The sequence below is a fragment of the Macaca fascicularis genome, chromosome 7 (assembly GCF_037993035.2).
Source record: "Macaca fascicularis isolate 582-1 chromosome 7, T2T-MFA8v1.1".
Classification (NCBI taxonomy): domain Eukaryota; kingdom Metazoa; phylum Chordata; class Mammalia; order Primates; family Cercopithecidae; genus Macaca; species Macaca fascicularis.
In genome coordinates, this window is record NC_088381.1 from 54,041,506 (window position 1) to 54,064,251 (window position 22,746).

The 22,746-nt window shown below is 37.2% G+C and overlaps 1 protein-coding gene across 24 annotated transcripts in view; it reads right to left on the reverse strand.

Annotated features, from left to right (window-relative positions):
• The window catches only part of SCAPER (S-phase cyclin A associated protein in the ER), a 557,109-nt gene that overhangs the window by 400,352 nt on the left and 134,011 nt on the right, over positions 1-22,746 (reverse strand). For 15 of the 24 annotated variants that reach the window (XM_073996464.1, XM_065548232.2, XM_045395845.3 and 12 more), the window contains 5 exons: positions 21,731-21,961; positions 10,508-10,678; positions 9,167-9,242; positions 8,940-9,057; positions 8,564-8,675 (listed from right to left, as the gene is read on the reverse strand). In XM_073996464.1, the coding sequence (XP_073852565.1) occupies positions 8,564-8,675; positions 8,940-9,057; positions 9,167-9,242; positions 10,508-10,678; positions 21,731-21,961 (708 nt within the window). The remainder of the gene's footprint in view (positions 1-8,563; positions 8,676-8,939; positions 9,058-9,166; positions 9,243-10,507; positions 10,679-21,730; positions 21,962-22,746) is intronic. The other 9 variants (XM_005560160.5, XM_065548231.2, XM_073996473.1 and 6 more) reach the window with 1 other exon arrangement.

The window sequence follows — 22,746 nt, forward strand, 5'->3', positions numbered from 1 at the left end:
CTCTACAAAAAAATTAAAAATTTAACCAGGCACGATGGCATGTGCCTGTAATCTTGGTTACTCAAGAGGTTGAGGCAGGAGGATGGCTTCAGCCCAGAAGTTCTAGGCTGCAGTGAGCTATGCTGCATCACCGCATCCCATCCTGGGTGACAGAGCAAGTCCCTGGCTCCAAATAAAACAATAAAAGAATCACTATGCAATTCCTGGTTGCCTTTTTCACAGAAATAGTGACCTGATAAATGTTTGCTGTTTTAAGCTAACTTTTTCCGTTATTTGTCATACAGCATAGATAACACAGTACTCAGTTATAAGAGTGACTGTATATTAAGCAACATCCATCCTAGCACTATGTTACTGTTTTACATACTTGCCTCATTTAAGCATCACAACAGGTTAATAACTACAATTGTCATTTTTCAGAAAAAGAAACTGAAATACAATAATGTTAAGTAACTTGCTCAGGGAATCATAGCTTATTATATGACAAAATCAGGATTTAAACTTGGTTGGCTATCTCCAGAGCCCATGTTACTTCCACTTACCACACTGATCAATAGTTATTCTGCTCTAAATACACAGACTCTCTTCTGCAAATATAATTAGTGCTTATCCAAACTTGATCATCTTTCCCTGATGTTGAAAATAATGGTTTTTCTCTTCTAATCAGTTTACATCCCATTACATTCATAGATTTTCTAATGAAGGAATATCTTTGAATTCCAAGAATAAACTCAAAGTTTCCTATGTTTTCAGGTATTTTGTTTTTTGTTAACTACAGTCATGATGCTGTACATTACATCATCAGAAATTATTAATCTTGCATAAGTCAAACTTTTGTACCCTTTGACCAATACCACTCTATCTCCCCTCTCTGCTTCTATGAATGTGACTTTTTCATATTCCACACAGAAGTGAGATCATGCAGCATTTCTCTGTGTCTCTTTTCACTTAGCTTAATATCTCTAGCTCCATCCACGTTGTCACAAATGTTAAAATTTCATTCTTTTTAAGGCTAGATAATATTGTTTATATATATATATACACACATATATATATATATGAACACACACACACAAAATATATACCATATTTTTTTCATTCGTCAGCAGACACTCAGGTTGTTTCCATATCTTGGCTATTATGAATAATGTTACAGTGAACATCGGTGCACAGAATCTCTTCTTGATCCAGATTTCAATTCCTTTGTATATATACCCAAAAGAAGAACTGCTGATCATATGATAGGCTCTATTTTAATTTTTTGAGGAAATTCCATATTGCTTACTATAATGGTTATACAAATTTACATTCCTACCAACAGCATACAAGGATTCCATTTTCTCCACATCCTCCCCAATACGTGCCTCCTGTCATTTTGAGAATAGCCATCCTAACAAGCATCAGGTGATACTTCACTCAAGTCCGATTTCCATTTCCCTGATCATTATAGATGCCGAGGACCTTTCCATGTACCTGTTAGCCTTTTGGATTTCTCCTTTTGAGAAGTGTCTCTTTAAGTCCTTTGCCCATTTTTGAGTCAGGCTGTTTTCTTGCCATTGAGTTGTGTGAGTACTTCAAATATTTTGGATATTAATGTCTTATTTGATATATTTTTTACAAATATTTTTCTCATTCCATAGCTGTCTTTTCATTTTGATAATTTTTTCATTTGCTGTACAGGTTTTTAATTTAATTCCACATGTCTAATTTTGCTTTTGTTGCCTGTGTTTTTCTGTCATATTCAAACAATTATCACCAAGATCAATGTCAAGGTTTTTCCGAAAGTTTTCTTCCAAAAGTTGTATGGTTTCAGATCTTAGCCTTTAATCCATTTTGGGTTGATTTTTGTGTATGGTGTAAGATAAGCGTCCAATTTCATTCTTTTGCATGTGGATACCCAGAATTCCCAACATCCTTTGTTGAAAAGATTATGCTTTCCCCATTGTAGGTTCTCAGCATCCTTGTCAAAGACCAGTTGCCCATAATTGCATAGGTTTATTTCTGGGTTTTCTATTAAGTTTCATTGGTCTGTGTGTATGTTTGTATGCTAGTGCCAAATTGTTTGATTACTATACTTTTATAACAAAATTTGAAGTTAGAAAGTATTATGACTATAGCCTTTGCTCTTCTTGCTGAAGATTACTTTCGATCTTTGGGGTCTTTTGGAGCTTCACATGAATTTTAGGACTGTTTCTCTATTTCTCTAAAAACAAATGGTTGGGGTTCTGATAGAGATTGCACTGAAACTGTAGATCACTTAAGGCTGTATGGACATTATAATAATATTAATACTTCTAATCCACAAACTCGGATGTCTATTTACTTGCTGCTTTAAATTTTTTTTCATAAACTTATAATTTTCACTACACAAGTGATTCAACTCCCTGCTTAAGTTAATTCCTAAGTATTTTATTCTTTTTGTTGCTAATATAAGGAAAACTGTATCCTTAATTTCTCTCTCATATAGATCATAGTGTATGAAAACCCCACTGATTCCTAAGCATGTTGATTTTGTATCTCTAAACATTACTGAATTCATATATTATTTCTCCAAGTTTTCTGTGGAATCTTTAAGGTTTTCCATATTTATGATGTTATCTACAAATAGATAATTTTACTTCTTTCCCTTCCCATATAATGCATTCATTTCTTCTTCTTGCCTGACTGCTTTTCCCAGTATTTCCAGTACTACGTTGGAGAGAAATGGTAAAAGTGGGGATACTTGCCTTTTACCAAATCTTAGAGAAAAAGCTTTCAGTTTTTCCCAATTATGATGTTAACTGTGGGTTGTTCATATATGGGCTGTCTTAGTCTGTTCTGTGCTGCTATAACAGAAAATCAGAAACTAGGCAATTTATTAAGAAAAGAAATGTATTTATCATATAATAGTTCTGGAGACTGGAAGTCCAATAACAAGGTGGTGGCATCTGATTAGGTTCTTCTTATGAAATCAACCCCGGAGGAAAGCAACAGGGTAAGAGAGGGCAAAGGGTGGCAGGGGCACTATGGGGAGCTGAATCCAACCTTTTATAAGGCACCCACTCCTGCAATAAGGACCCACTTCCACAATAATGGTATCAATCCATTCATAAGAGCAGAGCCAATATAACCTAATCTCCTCCTAAAGAACCCACCTCTTAAGATGGTTACAATAGTAATTAAACTTCAATATGTGTTTTGGAGGGGATAAACATTAAAACAACAGCATTGGCCTATATTGTATTGAGAAAAGTTCCTTCTATATCTATTATGTTGAGAGTTTTTTTCATGAAAGGATATTGAACTTTGTCAAGTGTTTATCCTGCATCTATTGAGATATTAGTGTTTTTTTGTCTTTCACTGTATTAATACAGTATACTGCATTTATAGATTTTAGTATATTTCACTATACTTACATTCCAGAGATAAATCCCACTCAATCATGGTATGACTGTTAATATATTCTTGAATTTGGTTTGCTAGTATTTTAAAGAGGATTTCTGCATCTATGTTTATCTGGAATATTGGCCTGTAGTTCTCCCCTTTCTTGTGTTTCTGTCTAGATTTGGAATCAGAGTGATGCAGGTCTCATAACACAAGTTTGGGCGGTGTAAGAGACAGGAAAAACTAAATTGTTTTTCCTACTCTCACATACAACACAATAACAATTCTCTTCACCCAGATTTTTATGGGGTTTTTCTCATACTGACCACTTCCCTGACGCCACCTAGCTGTCATATAATTCAATCCAATTCTGACATTATCTACCTGGTCCCACAGATAAGGGCTCAGTCCCACAAGACTGCCCCCACAACTTCAGATGCTAATCACAAGTCCCAAGTTCTGACCCATACTTCTGACAAACCAGCTATAAATTTGGGATTCTCACAACTGTCTCCTCAAGTTTGATTCATTTGCTAGAGTGGCCCATAGAACTCAAGGAAACACTTTTACTTACTATTGCCAATTTATTACAAAGGAACTTTTAAAGGATGCAGATAAACAGCTAGATGGAAAAGACGCCTAGGGCAAAGTGTGAAGAAGGGACATGAAACTTACATGCCCTCTCCAGGTGTGCCACCTTTCAGGTACCTCCACATGTTTAACAACCCAGAAACTCCCCAAACTCTGTTCTTGGGATTTTTAATGGAAACTTCATTACAGAGGCATGATTTATTAAATCACTGGCTTTGGCAATCAACCGAACCTGGAGGTCCAAGTTCTGGTAGCCAGCACCAATTTTGAGGCTATCCAGGACACTACCAAGAGTAGCGTCATTACAACAAAAGATGCTCCTATCACTCAGCAAAGCCCAAGACATTTAGGAACTCTGTTTCAGATGCTCTTATCACTCAAGAAATTACAAAGATCACAGAAATTATCTGTTGGGAACCAGGGTCAATGATAACATATTGGAAAAACAATATTATCCTAGTGCTTCTATCTACCAGAGTTTTAGGAGCTCTAAGTCAGGAACCAGGGGCAGAGACCAATATAATATTTCTTATTTCACAAAAGTGTTCCCTCTTCCATTTTTCAGAAAAGTTCAAGAAAGGCTGGTACTACTTCTCCTTTAAATGTTTCATAGAATTCATCAGTGAAGTCATCTGGCCCTAGGCTTTTTTTGTTGGTTTTTTGATTGAGTAATTCAATCTCTGTATTTGTTATTGGTCTGTTTAGGCTCTTTATTTCTTCTTGATTCAGTCATGTTGGGTTGTATATTTCTAGGAATTTATCCACTTCTTCCAAGGTTATCCAATCTGGTGCCATAAATTATTGATAATAGTCCTTTATGATCCTTTTTGTTTCTCTGTTATCCATTGTAATGACTCTACTTTCGTTTCTAATTTATCTAAGTCTTTTTTTTCTTAGACTAGCTAAGAGTTTGATTTTTTTTTATCTTTCCACAAAACCAAGCCTGTTTTGTTGATTTTTTCCCCATTGTTTTTCTCTTTTGCATTTAATTTTTTTGTACTCTAATCATTATTTCTTTCCATATAGTAACTTTGGGGTTAGTTTGTTTTTTCTTTTTCTAGTTCTGTGAGTTAGAAAACTAGGTTAAGTGAGATCTTTCTTCTCTTCTAATTTAGGCATGTATTACTATAATCTTCCCTCAGAGTCTTGTTTTGCTACATCTCACAAATTTTAGTGAGTTATATTTGTTTTCATTTGCTTCAAGGTATTATTTAAATTCCCCTTTATTTCCTCTTTTACCAAATAGTTGTTCAACTGTATGTTTAGTTTTCACATTTTTGCTAATTTTCCCATTTTCTGTTATTGATTTCTAGATTCATTCCACCATGGTCTAAAAGATATTGGTATGATTTCCATCTTCTTAAATTTCTAAATACTAGTGTTGTGACCTAACACATGATCTATTCTGAAGAATGTTTCATGTGCACTTGAGAAGAATGAGTATTCTGCTGATTTGGAGGTAGAAAATCCTGTATATATTTCTTAGGCACATTTAGTGTACAGTGTTGTAAGTCAGGTGTTTCATTATTGATTTTCTACCTGAATGTTCCAACCATTATTGACAGTGGAACACTGAAGTCTCCTACTATTATTTTATTGCTACCATTTTCTCCCTTCAGATTGTATTTGTTTTATATATTTATAAGATTGCTGGGTGCAAATATATTTAAATTGTTGTATCCTTCTGTTAAACTGACTCTTTTGTCATTATTTAATGGCCTTCTTCCTCTCTAGGGACAGTTCTTGTCCTAAAGTCTGTTTTGTCTAAGTTTAGCCACTTCTGCTCTCTTTTGGTTATAATTTACATGGAATAAGATATTCCTTCGTGTTCAGCCAAGTCTGTTCAAAGCAGCATATGGTTGGGTATTTTTTCTTTAATTCATTGAGTCACTCTATGCCCTTTGATTGGGGAGTTTAATCCATTTATACTTGAAGTAATTATTAACAGTAAGTACAGATTTATTACTGCCATTTTGCTACTTATTTTCTGCTTGTTTTGCAGGCTTTTGTTCCTTACTCTATTGCTGTCTTCATTTGTTATTTGATTGTGGGGTTTTTTTTTCTAATGGTTTGGTTTGATTTCTCTTTAGCATTTGTGTATTTACAATAGGTTTGCCTTTGTGGTTACAATTGTCTACTTTAATTTGGTAACAACGTAAATTCAATGGCCTACAAAACTCTACACTTTTACCTACCCGTACACTATGTGTTTTTGAAGTCAGAGTTTACTACTTTTCATACTGTAAATCCAGTATCAATTTTCTGTCATTATACTTATTTTTAATACCTTTTTGTCTTTTAAGTCCTCTCCCCCACCCTACCTTAGTAACAGGATGCTGCTCTGTTTCCCAGGCTGCAGTGCAATGGGGCAATCCTAGCTCACTGCAGCCTCAAACTCCCAGGTTCAAGTGATCCTTCTGCCTCGGTTTCACAGGTAGCTGAGACTACAGGTGCCTACCACCATAACTGATAATTTTTTTGTTCTTCCTTCTTTTTGTAGAGATGAGGTCTTGCTACATTGTTCAGGCTGGTGTGAGACACCTGGCCTCATGTGATCTTCCCACCCCAGCCTCCTAAAGCAGTGGGATTACGAGTGTGAGTCACCACACCCAGCCTTCTTTAAAGTTTTATATTGGGGTTGCAGTTATTTCTGTACCACCCTTAACAGTATTATGTTATTCTATATTTGACTGTACATTTACCCCTGAGCTTTACATACTTTCTTTCATACGCTTTTACATTGGTGTTTATCATTTTTCTATTCCATTTTAAGAACTCCATTAGCATTTCTTCTCAGGCAAGCCTAGTGATGACAAACTCCCTCAATTTTCATGTGTCTGGGAAAGACTTTATCTCCTTTCATTTTTAAGGATAGCTTTCCAGGGTATAATAATCATGGCTGGTCAGGTTCCCCCCCCCGCCCCAGTACTTTGAATATATCATCCCATTATCTCCTAGCCTGGAATATACATGTTGAGAAATTCACTGATCATTTCACGGGGGTAGAGGCCGGCTTCCCTTGTATGAGATGAGTTGCCTTTCTCAGGCAGCTTTCAAAATTCTATCTTTGAGTTTTGACAATTATAATAAGTCTTGATGTAGACTTCTTTAACTGTTGTGGGGTTCTGTGAGCCTGAGTCTGGATATCTCTTTTGCTCTCCGTATTTAGGAAGTTTTGGGTTATTTCTTTTAAAAAAGAAAAAAGGTTTCTGCCTGCTTCTCTTCAATCCCTATAATGCATATATTCATTCAATTCTAGTGTCCCGTAAGTTCCAGAGACTTTCTTCATTTTTTTCATTCTTTCTTTCCTCTTACTGGGTAATTCCAAATGACCTGTTTTCAAGTTCTCTTGATTCTTTCTTCTGCTTCACTAAGTCTGCTGCTGAAGCTCTCTACTGCACTTTCTAGTTTCTTCAGCGTATTTTTCACCTCTAGAATTTCTGTTTGGTTCTTTCTCATGGCTTCACTTTCTTGATGTTCTCATTTTGTTTTTATGTTGTTTTCCTGATTTTGTTACATTATTTATCTGTGTTCTCTTCAACAGTTCACTGACCTTCAACAGTTATTTTGAATATTTTATCAGGGACTTCATGGATCTTCATTTGTTTGGATTGCTTGCTGGATATTTATTGTATTCTCTTGGTAGTGTCAAGTTTTCCTGATTTTTCATGTTCCTTGTATCCTTGCATTGTTGTCTGTGCACTTAAAGAAGTAGTCACATTCTCCAGTTTTTATGGACTGGCTTCAGAAAGGATAGCCAATTACTCAGATGGGAGCACTGCCTTGGGGGGAATGCAGGAGTATATTATTGCACTAAGCCTAGTGGCACACAGAGTGCCAAAGTGCAGGCAAGTACAACAACTCCTGGTTTATATGTATGCACTGGCGTGGCAGTTCAGGGAGCTACAGTTGGCAATATCAGTAACAGGGCAGTCCTCAGCTCCAAAAGCTACAGGGTGTAGGCAGTGGCTGCCAGCAGCACCTCTGTGTTAAGAAGTGAGCACTCCCGGGTAGGTGGGAGCCAAGGCAGGTGGTGGCAGAGGCCAGGTGGAGTTTGGTTGCAGGCATACATGTGGCAGTGGGGGCCATGGCCAGCTGTGGCCATGTGTGTGCATGGCTATTTGGCCCGCTGCATATGGACATGGATTGACAACAACTGTGGGACAGGGCGGTAGCTTGCATTCCTCCAGCTGAAGGGGTTGGCTGCAGACATATAAACAGAAGTAAAAACCAGAGCCAAGAGCAAGGACCAGGGCTGGCCATGGGCAAACACACTACAAACTGATAGTCTTAGGCTCCAAATTGTCTACCAGGTCATTCTGCTCTTTAGACAAACCTCTCCAAGGAAACCCTCCAATGAAAATGGCAAAAGACAAGTAGAGCTTTAATAATCCATGCTAACCCTGCAAAATATCAATTTACTAGATAATTTGAAAATGATGATTTGTTTATAGTTAACCTTCTTGGATTCAATAGATTAAAATGCCTTTGTTTCCTAGCAAATCTAATTATTTTATGGTTATTTTAGCTTCTCTCAGACCAGAAGTAGAGTTGAAAATAAGCCCACTAACTTCAGACTATCATAATTTCCTAAAAAATGAAAACTCACCCTTTCTAACAATTTCTGAAGCTTTAATGTTTTCTCTTCACGTAACTTTTCCCTTAGCTGCTGTGCTTTCATTTGTTTTTCTTCATGTTTCTTCTTAGATTCTGCAATTGTTCTATTAATACAAACAAATGGACAAGAGACATGAAATGTTTACATGATAAGGCCAGAAAAAGTGTTCTTTAGACTTCATAGTTCTTAAAGTATGCAAAACTAATTTTGGCCCAACACTTCAGGAAAGCTTTGTTACTTTTCAATGGATCTGAAACTGTCCTGAAGTAATGTGCCCAAAAATGCCATGTAGCATTTTTATTTAACAATCAAGAGTGGCTAGTTTTCTTCCTGTGAACCACTTCAAATTAATTTTCAAATGCCAGACCTTTTACGAGAGGGTGAAGAAAGTTTTTCATGCATGTGAATTCCATGCCCTGGAGGTCTAGCAGGTTCTTCTTCTACAATGTCCCCCCAGGATGTATTTTGGCGCCAAGACTCACGAGCTGTTTAGAAAAAAATACTATCATTGTTTAACCACATAGGTCTATAAAACATTTGAGAACAAACTTTTGAACACTGTACTAACACAGCCAATATGCATATACACAATACCTTCATAGTCTGCAAGGACATCGTTCCAGTCCATGGACATACCACAGAAAGATACACTCCCACTGCCCATGCTGGCCTAAAATGTAATAAGGGAAGCTGAAAATCAAATCTTTGAACACAATTACAACTTTAGAAAATGAACCACACATGAAAATTTCCTACCTATTGTTAATATATTCCATTTAACCAACAGTTAAAAACCAGGAAAACGGTACCTACCAGTACACTCATAATAATTACCAAGTTAAAATACACAGCCTATTCATATTAAGAGCCTAGCAGCCATTAACAGCAGAGACAAATGAAGTAAATTTAAGAAATATACTGGTCTTATCCTATTACTACATAAATGCTAACATATACAGACTAAATACTGAAGAACTGAAGATTGTTTGGCATTAAAATTTAATAAACCAATATGTAAAACATTTAAAGTTATTTTATTCTTTAACAAATTCCCATCATTAACATATATATCCTAAGCACTTAGTAAAGAAAAGTAGTGTATCATTTGCTCATTTATTTATTTATTTATTTATTTTTGAGACTGAGTCTCACTCTGTGGCCCAGGCTGGAGTGCAGTGGCATGATCTCAGCTCACTGCAACCTCCACCTCCCGGGTTCAAACTATTCTCCTGCCTCAGCCTCCCGAGTAGCTGGGACTATAGGAGCCCGCCACCACACCCGGCTAATTTTTGTATTTTTAATAGAGGCAGGGTTTCATCATATCGGCCAGGCTGGTCGCAAACTCCTGACCTTGTGATCCACCAGACTCGGCCTCCCAAAGTGCTGGGATTACAGGCGTGAGCCACCATGCCCAGCCTACTTTTTGCTAATAGAACACAAAAGTAAAATACCTTAGCTTTGTCTTCACTCTCTATAAATTATAATTAGAGTAATGTTGAGTTCTTACTTTATGTCAGACTCAATTTTTTAACTGTTTTTAATAGAGCGGGGTTTTGCTATGTTGCCCAGGCTGGTCTCGAACTCCTGTCCTCAAGCAATCCTACTGCCTTGACCTCCCAAAGTGCTGAGATTACAGGCATACAGCACCACGACTGGCCTAGACTCAATTTCTTGACTGGTAAAATCACAATAACAACTTCTAATTTGTCAACTGTATCATATATGAAAATACTTAGTAATGGTAAAGTGCTAACAAAAGATTTGCTGTTGTTTATTATATAAGTCTAAATCATCCTGAGAATAATAGTTATGATTACTGAACATGATTTTTAAGTAACTAATTTTAAATAGGACTAGATGGACTCCAAGTCTTTCTGGCCCAGATAATTTTGTTTCTAAATATAAATTTTGAATAGTTATGTTAAAAAGTCTCACAGAAAAATCACTGTCGTTGTCAGTTTCAATGTTAATATCATTGTTTTCTTCAGCTTCAATTTCTCTAGTTAACTGTTCTTCTTCAGCAATAGCACTAGCAATGGCTTCTTCATTGGCCTTTTCTAGACGATCTGCTAGCTCTTCTTTTTTAGCAAGGACTTCTGCCATGGACTATAAAGTTAAAAACACATAAACAAAAAGAAAAATCATCATTTGACTGGAAAGTAATCATTTTTTATGTTATAACATGAACTCAACAGTATACATAAAATTGTACTGATCTAGAACCATAAAAGGTGGGGCTCTATATAAGCTCATCCACTTACTAGCTGTGTGCCTTAGAAGCTTCTAAAAACCAAGAACCTACTTGGTATTCCATAAAATGGAACAATAATCAATGATTTGCCTTATTTACCAGACAGCTATGTATGAGAAACTGTGAAGTTATTTATTTAACAGGTATTATTAATGACAAAGTGTGAATTTCATTTAAGTGTCAAAATTTAAAACAATTATAGATTGAATACACTCATTAAATGTAAAATCAAAATAGTATACTATAATGGGAACATGGAAAGAATATATGCTATACTGGTGATGATGCTTTCTGAACATATATACACCTAACTTTAAAAAATGCATTAGCCGGGGCGGAGCAAGATGGCCGAATAGGAACAGCTCCAGTCTCCAACTCCCAGCGCGAGCCACACAGAAGACCGGTGATTTCTGCATTTTCAACTGAGGTACTGGGTTCATCTCACTGGGGAGTGCCGGACGATCGGTGCTGGTCAGCTACTGCAGCCCGACCAGCGAGAGCTGAAGCAGGGCGAGGCATTGCCTCACCTGGGAAGCGCAAGGGGGAAGGGAATCCCTTTTCCTAGCCAGGGGAACTGAGACACACAACACCTGGAAAATCGGGTAACTCCCACCCCAATACAGCGCTTTAAGGAAACAGGCACACCAGGAGATCATATCCCACACCTGGCCGGCAGGGTCCCACGCCCACGGAGCCTCCCTCATTGCTAGCACAGCAGTCTGTGATCTACCTGCAAGGCAGCAGCGAGGCTGGGGGAGGGGCGCCCGCCATTGCTGAGGCTTAAGTAGGTAAACAAAGCCGATGGGAAGCTCGAACTGGGTGGAGCTCACAGCAGCTCAAGGAAACCTGCCTGTCTCTGTAGACTCCACCTCTGGGGACAGGGCACAGTAAACAATAACAAACACAGCAGAAGCCTCTGCAGACGCAAACGACTCTGTCTGACAGCTTTGAAGTGAGCAGTGGATCTCCCAACACGGAGGTTGAGATCTGAGAAGGGACAGACTCCCTGCTCAAGTGGGTCCCTGACCCCTGAGTAGCCTAACTGGGAGACATCCCCCACTAGGGGCAGTCTGACACTCCACACCTCACAGGGTGGAGTACACCCCTGAGAGGAAGCTTCCAAAGCAAGAATCAGACAGGTACACTCGCTGTTCAGAAATATTCTATCTTCTGCAGCCTCTGCTGCTGATACCCAGGCGAACAGGGTCTGGAGTGGACCTCAAACAATCTCCAGCAGACCTACAGCTGAGGGTCCTGACTGTTAGAAGGAAAACTATCAAACAGGAAGGACACCTATACCAAAACCCCATCAGTACATCACCATCATCAAAGACCAGAGGCAGGTAAAACCACAAAGATGGGGAAAAAGCAGGGCAGAAAAGCTGGAAATTCAAAAAATAAGAGCGCATCTCCCCCGGCAAAGGAGCGCAGCTCATCGCCAGCAACGGATCAAAGCTGGACGGAGAATGACTTTGACGAGATGAGAGAAGAAGGCTTCAGTCCATCAAATTTCTCAGAGCTAAAGGAGGAATTACGTACCCAGCGTAAAGAAACTAAAAATCTTGAAAAAAAAGTGGAAGAATTGATGGCTAGAGTAATTAATGCAGAGAAGGTCCTAAACGAAATGAAAGAGATGAAAACCATGACACGAGAAATACGTGACAAATGCACAAGCTTCAGTAACCAACTCAATCAACTGGAAGAAAGAGTATCAGCGATTGAGGATCAAATGAATGAAATGAAGCGAGAAGAGAAACCAAAAGAAAAAAGAAGAAAAAGAAATGAACAAAGCCTGCAAGAAGTATGGCATTATGTAAAAAGACCAAATCTACGTCTGATTGGGGTGCCTGAAAGTGAGGGGGAAAATGGAACCAAGTTGGAAAACACTCTTCAGGATATCATCCAGGAGAACTTCCCCAACCTAGTAGGGCAGGCCAACATTCAAATCCAGGAAATACAGAGAACGCCACAAAGATACTCCTCGAGAAGAGCAACTCCAAGACACATAATTGCCAGATTCACCAAAGTTGAAATGAAGGAAAAAATCTTAAGGGCAGCCAGAGAGAAAGGTCGGGTTACCCACAAAGGGAAGCCCATCAGACTAACAGCAGATCTCTCGGCAGAAACTCTCCAAGCCAGAAGAGAGTGGGGGTCAATATTCAACATTCTTAAAGAAAAGAATTTTAAACCCAGAATTTCATATCCAGCCAAACTAAGTTTCATAAGTGAAGGAGAAATAAAATCCTTTACAGATAAGCAAATGCTTAGAGATTTTGTCACCACTAGGCCTGCCTTACAAGAGACCCTGAAGGAAGCACTAAACATGGAAAGGAACAACTGGTACCAGCCATTGCAAAAACATGCCAAAATGTAAAGACCATCGAGGCTAGGAAGAAAGTGCATCAACTAACGAGCAAAATAACCAGTTAATATCATAATGGCAGGATCAAGTTCACACATAACAATCTTAACCTTAAATGTAAATGGACTAAATGCTCCAAGTAAAAGACACAGACTGGCAAACTGGATAAAGAGTCAAGACCCATCAGGTTGCTGTATTCAGGAGACCCATCTCACACGCAGAGACATACATAGGCTCAAAATAAAGGGATGGAGGAAGATTTACCAAGCAAATGGAGAACAAAAAAAAGCGGGGGTTGCAATACTAGTCTCTGATAAAACAGACTTTAAACCATCAAAGATCAAAAGAGACAAAGAAGGCCATTACATAATGGTAAAGGGATCAATTCAACAAGAAGAGCTAACTATCCTAAATATATATGCACCCAATATAGGAGCACCCAGATTCATCAAGCAAGTCCTTAGAGACTTACAAAGAGACTTAGACTCCCATACAATAATAATGGGAGACTTCAACACTCCACTGTCAACATTGGACAGATCAACGAGACAGAAAGTTAACAAGGATATCCAGGAATTGAACTCATCTCTGCAGCAAGCAGACCTAATAGACATCTATAGAACTCTCCACCCCAAATCAACAGAATATACATTCTTCTCAGCACCACATCGTACTTACTCCAAAATTGACCACGTAATTGGAAGTAAAGCACTCCTCAGCAAATGTACAAGAACAGAAATTATAACAAACTGTCTCTCAGACCACAGTGCAATCAAACTAGAACTCAGGACTAAGAAACTCAATCAAAACCGCTCAACTACATGGAAACTGAACAACCTGCTCCTGAATGACTACTGGGTACATAACGAAATGAAGGCAGAAATAAAGATGTTCTTGGAAACCAATGAGAACAAAGATACAACATACCAGAATCTCTGGGACACATTTAAAGCAGTGTGTGGAGGGAAATTTATAGCACTAAATGCCCACAAGAGAAAGCAGGAAAGATCTAAAATTGACACTCTAACATCGCAATTAAAAGAACTAGAGAAGCAAGAGCAAACACATTCGAAAGCTAGCAGAAGGCAAGAAATAACTAAGATCAGAGCAGAACTGAAGGAGATAGAGACACAAAAAACCCTCCAAAAAAATCAATGAATCCAGGAGTTGGTTTTTTGAAAAGATCAACAAAATTGACAGACCACTAGCAAGACTAATAAAGAAGAAAAGAGAGAAGAATCAAACCGACGCAATTAAAAACGATAAAGGGGATATCACCACCGACCCCACAGAAATAAAAACTACCATCAGAGAATACTATAAACACCTCTACGCAAATAAACTGGAAAATCTAGAAGAAATGGATAATTTCCTGGACAATTACACTCTTCCAAGACTAAACAAGGAAGAAGTTGAATCCCTGAATAGACCAATAGCAGGCTCTGAAATTGAGGCAATAATTAATAGCCTACCAACCAAAAAAAGTCCAGGACCAGATGGATTCACAGCTGAATTCTACCAGAGGTACAAGGAGGAGTTGGTACCATTCCTTCTGAAACTATTCCAATCAATAGAAAAAGAGGGAATCCTCCCTAATTCATTTTATGAGGCCAACATCATCCTGATACCAAAGCCTGGCAGAGACACAACAAAAAAAGAGAATTTTAGACCAATATCCCTGATGAACATCGATGCAAAAATCCTCAATAAAATACTGGCAAACCGGATTCAGCAACACATCAAAAAGCTTATCCACCATGATCAAGTGGGCTTCATCCCTGGGATGCATGGCTGGTTCAACATTTGCAAATCAATAAACATAATCCAGCATATAAACAGAACCAAAGACAAGAACCACATGATTATCTCAATAGATGCAGAAAAGGCTTTTGACAAAATTCAACAGCCCTTCATGCTAAAAACGCTCAATAAATTCGGTATTGATGGAACGTACCTCAAAATCATAAGAGCTATTTATGACAAACCCACAGCCAATATCATACTGAATGGGCAAAAACTGGAAAAATTCCCTTTGAAAACTGGCACAAGACAGGGATGCCCTCTCTCACCACTCCTATTCAACATAGTGTTGGAAGTTCTGGCTAGGGCAATCAGGCAAGAGAAAGAAATCAAGGGTATTCAGTTAGGAAAAGAAGAAGTCAAATTGTCCCTGTTTGCAGATGACATGATTGTATATTTAGAAAACCCCATTGTCTCAACACAAAATCTCCTTAAGCTGATAAGCAACTTCAGCAAAATCTCAGGATACAAAATTAATGTGCAAAAATCACAAGCATTCTTATACACCAGTAACAGACAAACAGAGAGCCAAATCAGGAATGAACTTCCATTCACAATTGCTTCAAAGAGAATAAAATACCTAGGAATCCAACTTACAAGGGATGTAAAGGACCTCTTCAAGGAGAACTACAAACCACTGCTCAGTGAAATCAAAGAGGACACAAGCAAATGGAAGAACATACCATGCTCATGGATAGGAAGAATCAATATCGTGAAAATGGCCATACTGCCCAAGGTAATTTACAGATTCAATGCCATCCCCATCAAGCTACCAATGACTTTCTTCACAGAATTGGAAAAAACTGCTTTAAAGTTCATATGGAACCAAAAAAGAGCCCGCATCTCCAAGACAATCCTAAGTCAAAAGAACAAAGCTGGAGGCATCACGCTACCTGACTTCAAACTATACTACAAGGCTACAGTAACCAAAACAGCATGGTACTGGTACCAAAACAGAGATATAGACCAATGGAACAGAACAGAGTCCTCAGAAATAATACCACACATCTACAGCCATTTGATCTTTGACAAACCTGAGAGAAACAAGAAATGGGGAAAGGATTCCCTATTTAATAAATGGTGCTGGGAAAATTGGCTAGCCATAAGTAGAAAGCTGAAACTGGATCCTTTCCTTACTCCTTATACGAAAATTAATTCAAGATGGATTAGAGACTTAAATGTTAGACCTAATACCATAAAAATCCTAGAGGAAAACCTAGGTAGTACCATTCAGGACATAGGCATGGGCAAAGACTTCATGTCTAAAACACCAAAAGCAACAGCAGCAAAAGCCAAAATTGACAAATGGGATCTCATTAAACTAAAGAGCTTCTGCACAGCAAAAGAAACTACCATCAGAGTGAACAGGCAACCTACAGAATGGGAGAAAATTTTTGCAATCTACACATCTGACAAAGGGCTAATATCCAGAACCTACAAAGAACTCAAACAAATTTACAAGAAAAAAACAAACAACCCCATCGAAAAGTGGGCAAAGGATATGAACAGACACTTCTCAAAAGAAGACATTCATACAGCCAACAGACACATGAAAAAATGCTCATCATCACTGGCCATCAGAGAAATGCAAATCAAAACCACAATGAGATACCATCTCACACCAGTTAGAATGGCGATCATTAAAAAGTCAGGAAACAACAGGTGCTGGAGAGGATGTGGAGAAATAGGAACACTTTTACACTGTTGGTGGGATTGTAAACTAGTTCAACCATTATGGAAAACAATATGGCGATTCCTCAAGGATCTAGAACTAGATGTACCATATGACCCAGCCATCCCATTACTGGGTATATACCCAAAGGATTATAAATTATGCTGCTATAAAGACACATGCACACGTATGTTTATTGCAGCACTATTCACAATAGCAAAGACTTGGAATCAACCCAAATGTCCATCAGTGACAGATTGGATTAAGAAAATGTGGCACATATACACCATGGAATACTATGCAGCCATCAAAAAGGATGAGTTTGTGTCCTTTGTAGGGACATGGATGCAGCTGGAAACCATCATTCTTAGCAAACTATCACAAGAACAGAAAACCAAACACCGCGTGTTCTCACTCATAGGTGGGAACTGAACAATGAGATCACTTGGACTCAGGAAGGGGAACATCACACACCGGGGCCTATCATGGGGAGGGGGGAGAGGGGAGGGATTGCATTGGGAGTTATACCTGATGTAAATGACGAGTTGATGGGTGCAGCACACCAACATGGCACAAGTATACATATGTAACAAACCTGCACGTTATGCACATGTACCCTACAACTTAAAGTATAATAATAATAAATAAATTTTTTTTTAAAATGCATTATAAATAAAAACACATGAAATTCATTAATTAATAAATCCTCATGAGAAGCTAAAAATGTATACTAGAAACCCTAAATCAAACACTGAAATAACAAAAAACGTGTGGTTAATAAGCCATCAAAGGTGATAAAATAAAATTATTAAAAAATTAAAAATGGAAGGAAGAACACAAGTCAAAGAGAAAACAAATAGTAAAATGGTGGATTTAAACAAACTATATCAATAGTTATATTACATGTAAATGTAACATGTAATAGGCAGAGATTATCAAATTAGATAAAAAATAAGACTGAACTATATGTTTCCTAGAAGAAAATAAACAGATTACAAATAAAAGATCTATGCTAATTAAAAGAGAGCTGAAATATTAATATCAGACACAGATTTCAGAGCAAAAAATATCATGAGGAATAAAGAAGACCATTTTATAATAAATAAAAGGGTCAATCCATCAAGACAACAAAACAATACTAAATGTTTATAGACATAACAGAACTTCAAAATATATAAGGTAAAAACTTATTGAAATGCAAAAAAATATAAACCTAATGAGAATGTAAAATGATGTAACCAATTTGGAAAGCAGTCTGACAGTTGCTCAAAGAGTTAAACATAGAGCTCATATAACCCAACAGTTCCACTCCTACACATATATCCAGGAGAAATAAAAAATGTGCCCACACAAAAAATTTTATGCAAATACTTAAAGCAGTGCTATTCATAATAGCACAGTGGAAACAACCTAAATGTCCGTCAACTGATGAATAAATAAAATGTGATATATTCATTCAGTGGACTATACTATTTGATCACAAAAAGAACAAAGTACTGAGACAAACTAAGATATGAATGAATCTCTAAAACATGCTAAGAAGCCAGTCACAAATAACCATATACTGCATTTCATTTCTATGAAATGTCTAAAATAGGCAAAATTATATATGGAGAAAGCAGTGTAGTGGTTGTCTATGGCATGTGTGGGTGGAGTGAAAGGGAGTAACTGCCAGTGAGCACTGGGTTTCCTTTTCAGAGTGATGAAAGAGTTCTAAAGCTGATTATGGTGATGGTTGTACAACTCTGTGAATATACTAAAAAACAACAGTAAACTTGAAACAGATGGATTGTATTATATGTAAATTATTATCTCAATAAAGTTGTTACAAAAGAAATAGATCCACAGTTACAGTCAGTGATCTCAGTACCCCTCTCTCAACTGACAGAAAAAGTAAACAAAAAACTAGTAAGGATATAGAAGACCTGAACAATACTACCAACAAAATTGATCTAAGTATTTTCTCAAAAGAAATAAAAACATATGTTCACACAAAGACATATACAAAAACGTTCGTGGCATCTTTATTCATTTAAAAAAAGATGTAATTCAAATGTCTCTGGGCAAGTGAATGAACAAACATTGTGTTACATGCATATAACAGAATACTAGCAAAGTCAATTAACAGAATGAAGTATTAATACACACAGCTACATGGATAAATCTCAAAATAAGTATGTTGAGTGAAAGAAACCAAGCAAAGCTTACACAACTCAATTTATATAAAACTGTCATCACAGTGAACAGGCAACCTACAGAATGGGGAAAATTTTTGCAATCTACCCATCTGACAAAGCGTTAATATTCAGAATCTATAAAGAACTTAAACATATTTACAAGAAAAAAAAACAAACAACCCGGCCGGGTGCAGGGGCTCACGCCTGTAATCCCAGCACTTTGGGAGGCCAAGGCAGGCGGATCACGAGGTCAAGAGATTGAGACCATCCTAGTTAATACGGTGAAAACCCGTCTCTACTAAAAAATACAAAAAATTAGCCAAGCGTGGTGGCGGGCGCCTGTAGTCCCAGTTACTCGGGAGGGTGAGGCAGGAGAATGGTGTGAACCCAGGAGATGGAGCTTGCACTATACTCCAGCCTGGGCGACAGAGCGAGACTCTGTCAAGAAAGAAAAGAGAAGAGAAGAGAGAGAAAGAGACCGGGAGAGAGAGAGAGAGAAAAGGAAGGAAGGAAGGAAGGAAGGAAGGAAGGAAGGAAGGAAGGAAGGAAGGAAGGAAGGAAGGAAGGAAGGAAGGAAGGAAGGAAGGAAGGGAGGGAGGGAGGGAGGGAGGGAGGGAGGGAGGGAGGGAGGGAGGGAGGGAGGGAGGGAGGGAGGGAGGGAGGGAGGGAGGGAAAGAACGAACGAACGAACGAACCCCATCAAAAAGTGGGCAAAGGATATGAACAGACACTTCTTAAAAGAAGACATTTATGCAGCCAACAGACACATGAAAAAATGCTCATCATCACTGGCCATCAGAGAAATGCAAATTAAAACCACAATGAGATCCCATCTATCACACCAGTTAGAATGGCGATCATTAAAAACTCAGGAAACAAAAGATGCTGGAGAGGATGTGGAGAAATAGGAATGCTTTCACATTGTTGGTGGGAATGTAAATTAGTTCAACCATTGTAGACAGTGTGGTGATTCCTTAAGGATCTAGAACTAGAAATACCATTTGACCCAGCAATCCCATTACTGGGCATATACCCGAAGGATTATAAATCATGCTACTATAAAGACATACGCACACATATGTTTATTGTGGCACTATTCACAATAGCGAAGACTTAGAACCAACACAAATGTCCATCAATGATAGACTGGATTAACAAAATGTGGCACATATATACCATTGAATACTATGCAGCCATAAAAAAAGATGAGTTCATGCCCTTTGTAGGGACACGGATGAAGCTGGAAACCATCATTCTAAGCAAACTATCACAAGGACAGAAAACCAAACACCGCATGTTCTCACTCAAAGGTGGGAGTTGAACAATGAGAACACATGGACACAGAGCGAGGAATATCACATACTGGGGCTGAGGGTGGGGGGCTGGGGGAGGGATAGCATTAGGAAAAATACCTAATGTAAATGACAAGTTGATGGGTGCAGCAAACCAACATGGCACATGTATACCTATGTAACAAACCCGTACGTTGTGCACATGTACCCTACAACTTACAGTATAATTTTAAAAAAAGAAAGAAAGAAAAGAAAAAACAGTTGTCTCATCACTACAGGAATTCTCTGTAACTCTCCACTGGAAACTAAACATTAAGGTGCTTATCACCTTATCACCTTTGGTTTGTCAAAACAAAACAAAAAGTATTCTTAAGACCTCTAAGAATACACTAATATTCACATTAAAGCAGAACTTATTTTCTTTTAAGTATGCAAGTTTGACCCTCAAAATAACCAAAAGGTTTTACGACTCTGCAAGTTTATATATGTGATGGAAATAAAAACAATGAGGTTAAGAATTTTTAATTCTTTCATGCTTATTTAAGTATGGGGGATAGATTTCCTCTTTTAAAATTTGATTCTACAGAGTCAAACTGCAAAATATACAATTTGATATACAACTACTAAAACAAATGACCAAATTCCACCCCATACAATAAACTCACTACTTATTTGACCATAATTATGTTCAACATTTAGAAATGTTCATTACTAAAAGACACAAGATGAAAATCAATTGTTCTACCTTATTAAAAGAATCTAAACATTTGTTTTTTATATTACTATAACTTTTATTTTCCTTTTTACCCTTAAACAACCCATATCAAGTTTCATCTCTATTGCTATTATCCCTATGAAATGTATAATTTTACCTAATACCATGTGTTGTTAAGATCTTTCAGTATAAGGCATCAAATTTTAGAAGAAATTATAGTGCACAGCAGCCTTTAAAAAATAAAAATTAAGTAATTTTTCACAGCTTTTTATATGTGCCTATTTCTTTGGAAAGTTAGTTTTTAAACAAAGTTAGCATGATTTATTCCAGATTATCCCCAGGTCAAGTATCTTAATACTAAAATGAGCAAAAGGAAGAGATGGGTAGAAATATGTTGTCATCCAAAACCATAAATCTATAAATAATCACAAATCAATGCATTTTTAGAGATTCTGGAATAGGGATGATAAATAAATCTCATCTCAAAGACGAACTCCAAGCAAATGGTAGCGGCTGTCTAAAGTACTCTGTTAAGAAAGTTTTTAAAACTAAGTCTAGCAGACACCATTTCCCATCTATCAGAATGCTAGATGTAGCATGAAAGACTTTATTGTTACTAGTTTAGATTCTTAACTTTGGGCTAAAGAGCATTTGATCAAATCACACACAAACCAAATGATTTTGAACAAGTCACTTAACTCTCAACAGTCTCACTTTCTTCCTCTAAAAAGCAAGAATCTTAACTATATCAAAAGTTTACCATAAGAATAAAATGTTAAAATGAAATAACATACATAAAAATGCTTTAAAAAGTATAAATCATACAAGTTATTATTATTGGGGTTTATGCCTCTTAAATATACTCAGAATTCTGATAAGTTGTTCTTACCAAGTTAGCAGCACTCACATTTGAAATATCTGAAGGGTCCATTTCATTTTCTATCCTTGCTTTCTCTGCTGGAAATTTTTCTTCATTTACTTGTAAAGGAGGTGTACCAGCTTGCAGCATAACTGAAACACACTCTGTATCAATGTGGACAGCAGGTATTTCAGAAGTTCGAACATAATTGTCTTGAATACTGCCAGAATTCTTCACATCATCCAATGTACTCACTGTGAACTAACAAAACGTAGAGAATGAATCAGAGATAATTTAAAAATACAAACTATTCCACTCTAGAAGAAGAGATGATTTTGCTTAACCTATGAAGAGGTACTTGATTGGATGACAGAAAATTTACTCATCTCTTTTGTATGTTTCAAGTGTAACAAAAGGACAGGGACCATTAAACACAAATTTTACTTGCATGCCTACTATGTACTGGGCACTGTCGAAAGTTTTCTAAGAAATTAAGCAATTTATATTGTAATTTTCTTGTAGTAGGCCAATTTGTGATGAGTATTTTATGTCCTTTGCAAAAGAAATCTAGTCACAAGTATGAGGCATTCACTGTATTATACTCATACAACCAAAAGTATTACATAGTCTTTTGCAAAGACTGTCTAATATCGAATGAGGACATTCAGCACTTTTGAAAAAATCCTGAAACCAATTTTTACAAAAATATATTTGGAGGGCATTTTACAAAAAAAAATTTATATTATTCTCTTCAGATAATACTAACATGATCTCAAAGTATCTTTGTTAAAAATTCATATGGTACATGAACCCAATTCTCAGATCTGAAAGAGAAAAGCATGACCTAAGGGTGAAGATTGAAAGCATGCAGTGTCTCATTATGACATTCATACACCTTAGATTTAGATATCTTCCCTATTCCCCTTTAGGAATATTTAATAACAACCCAACAGAAATGTAAATACAATATAAAAAAACAAATACTGGCGTAGGCTAAATACACATCCATTTTTTTAAAACCTTTCAATTTAGTAGAGTCAAGCCTT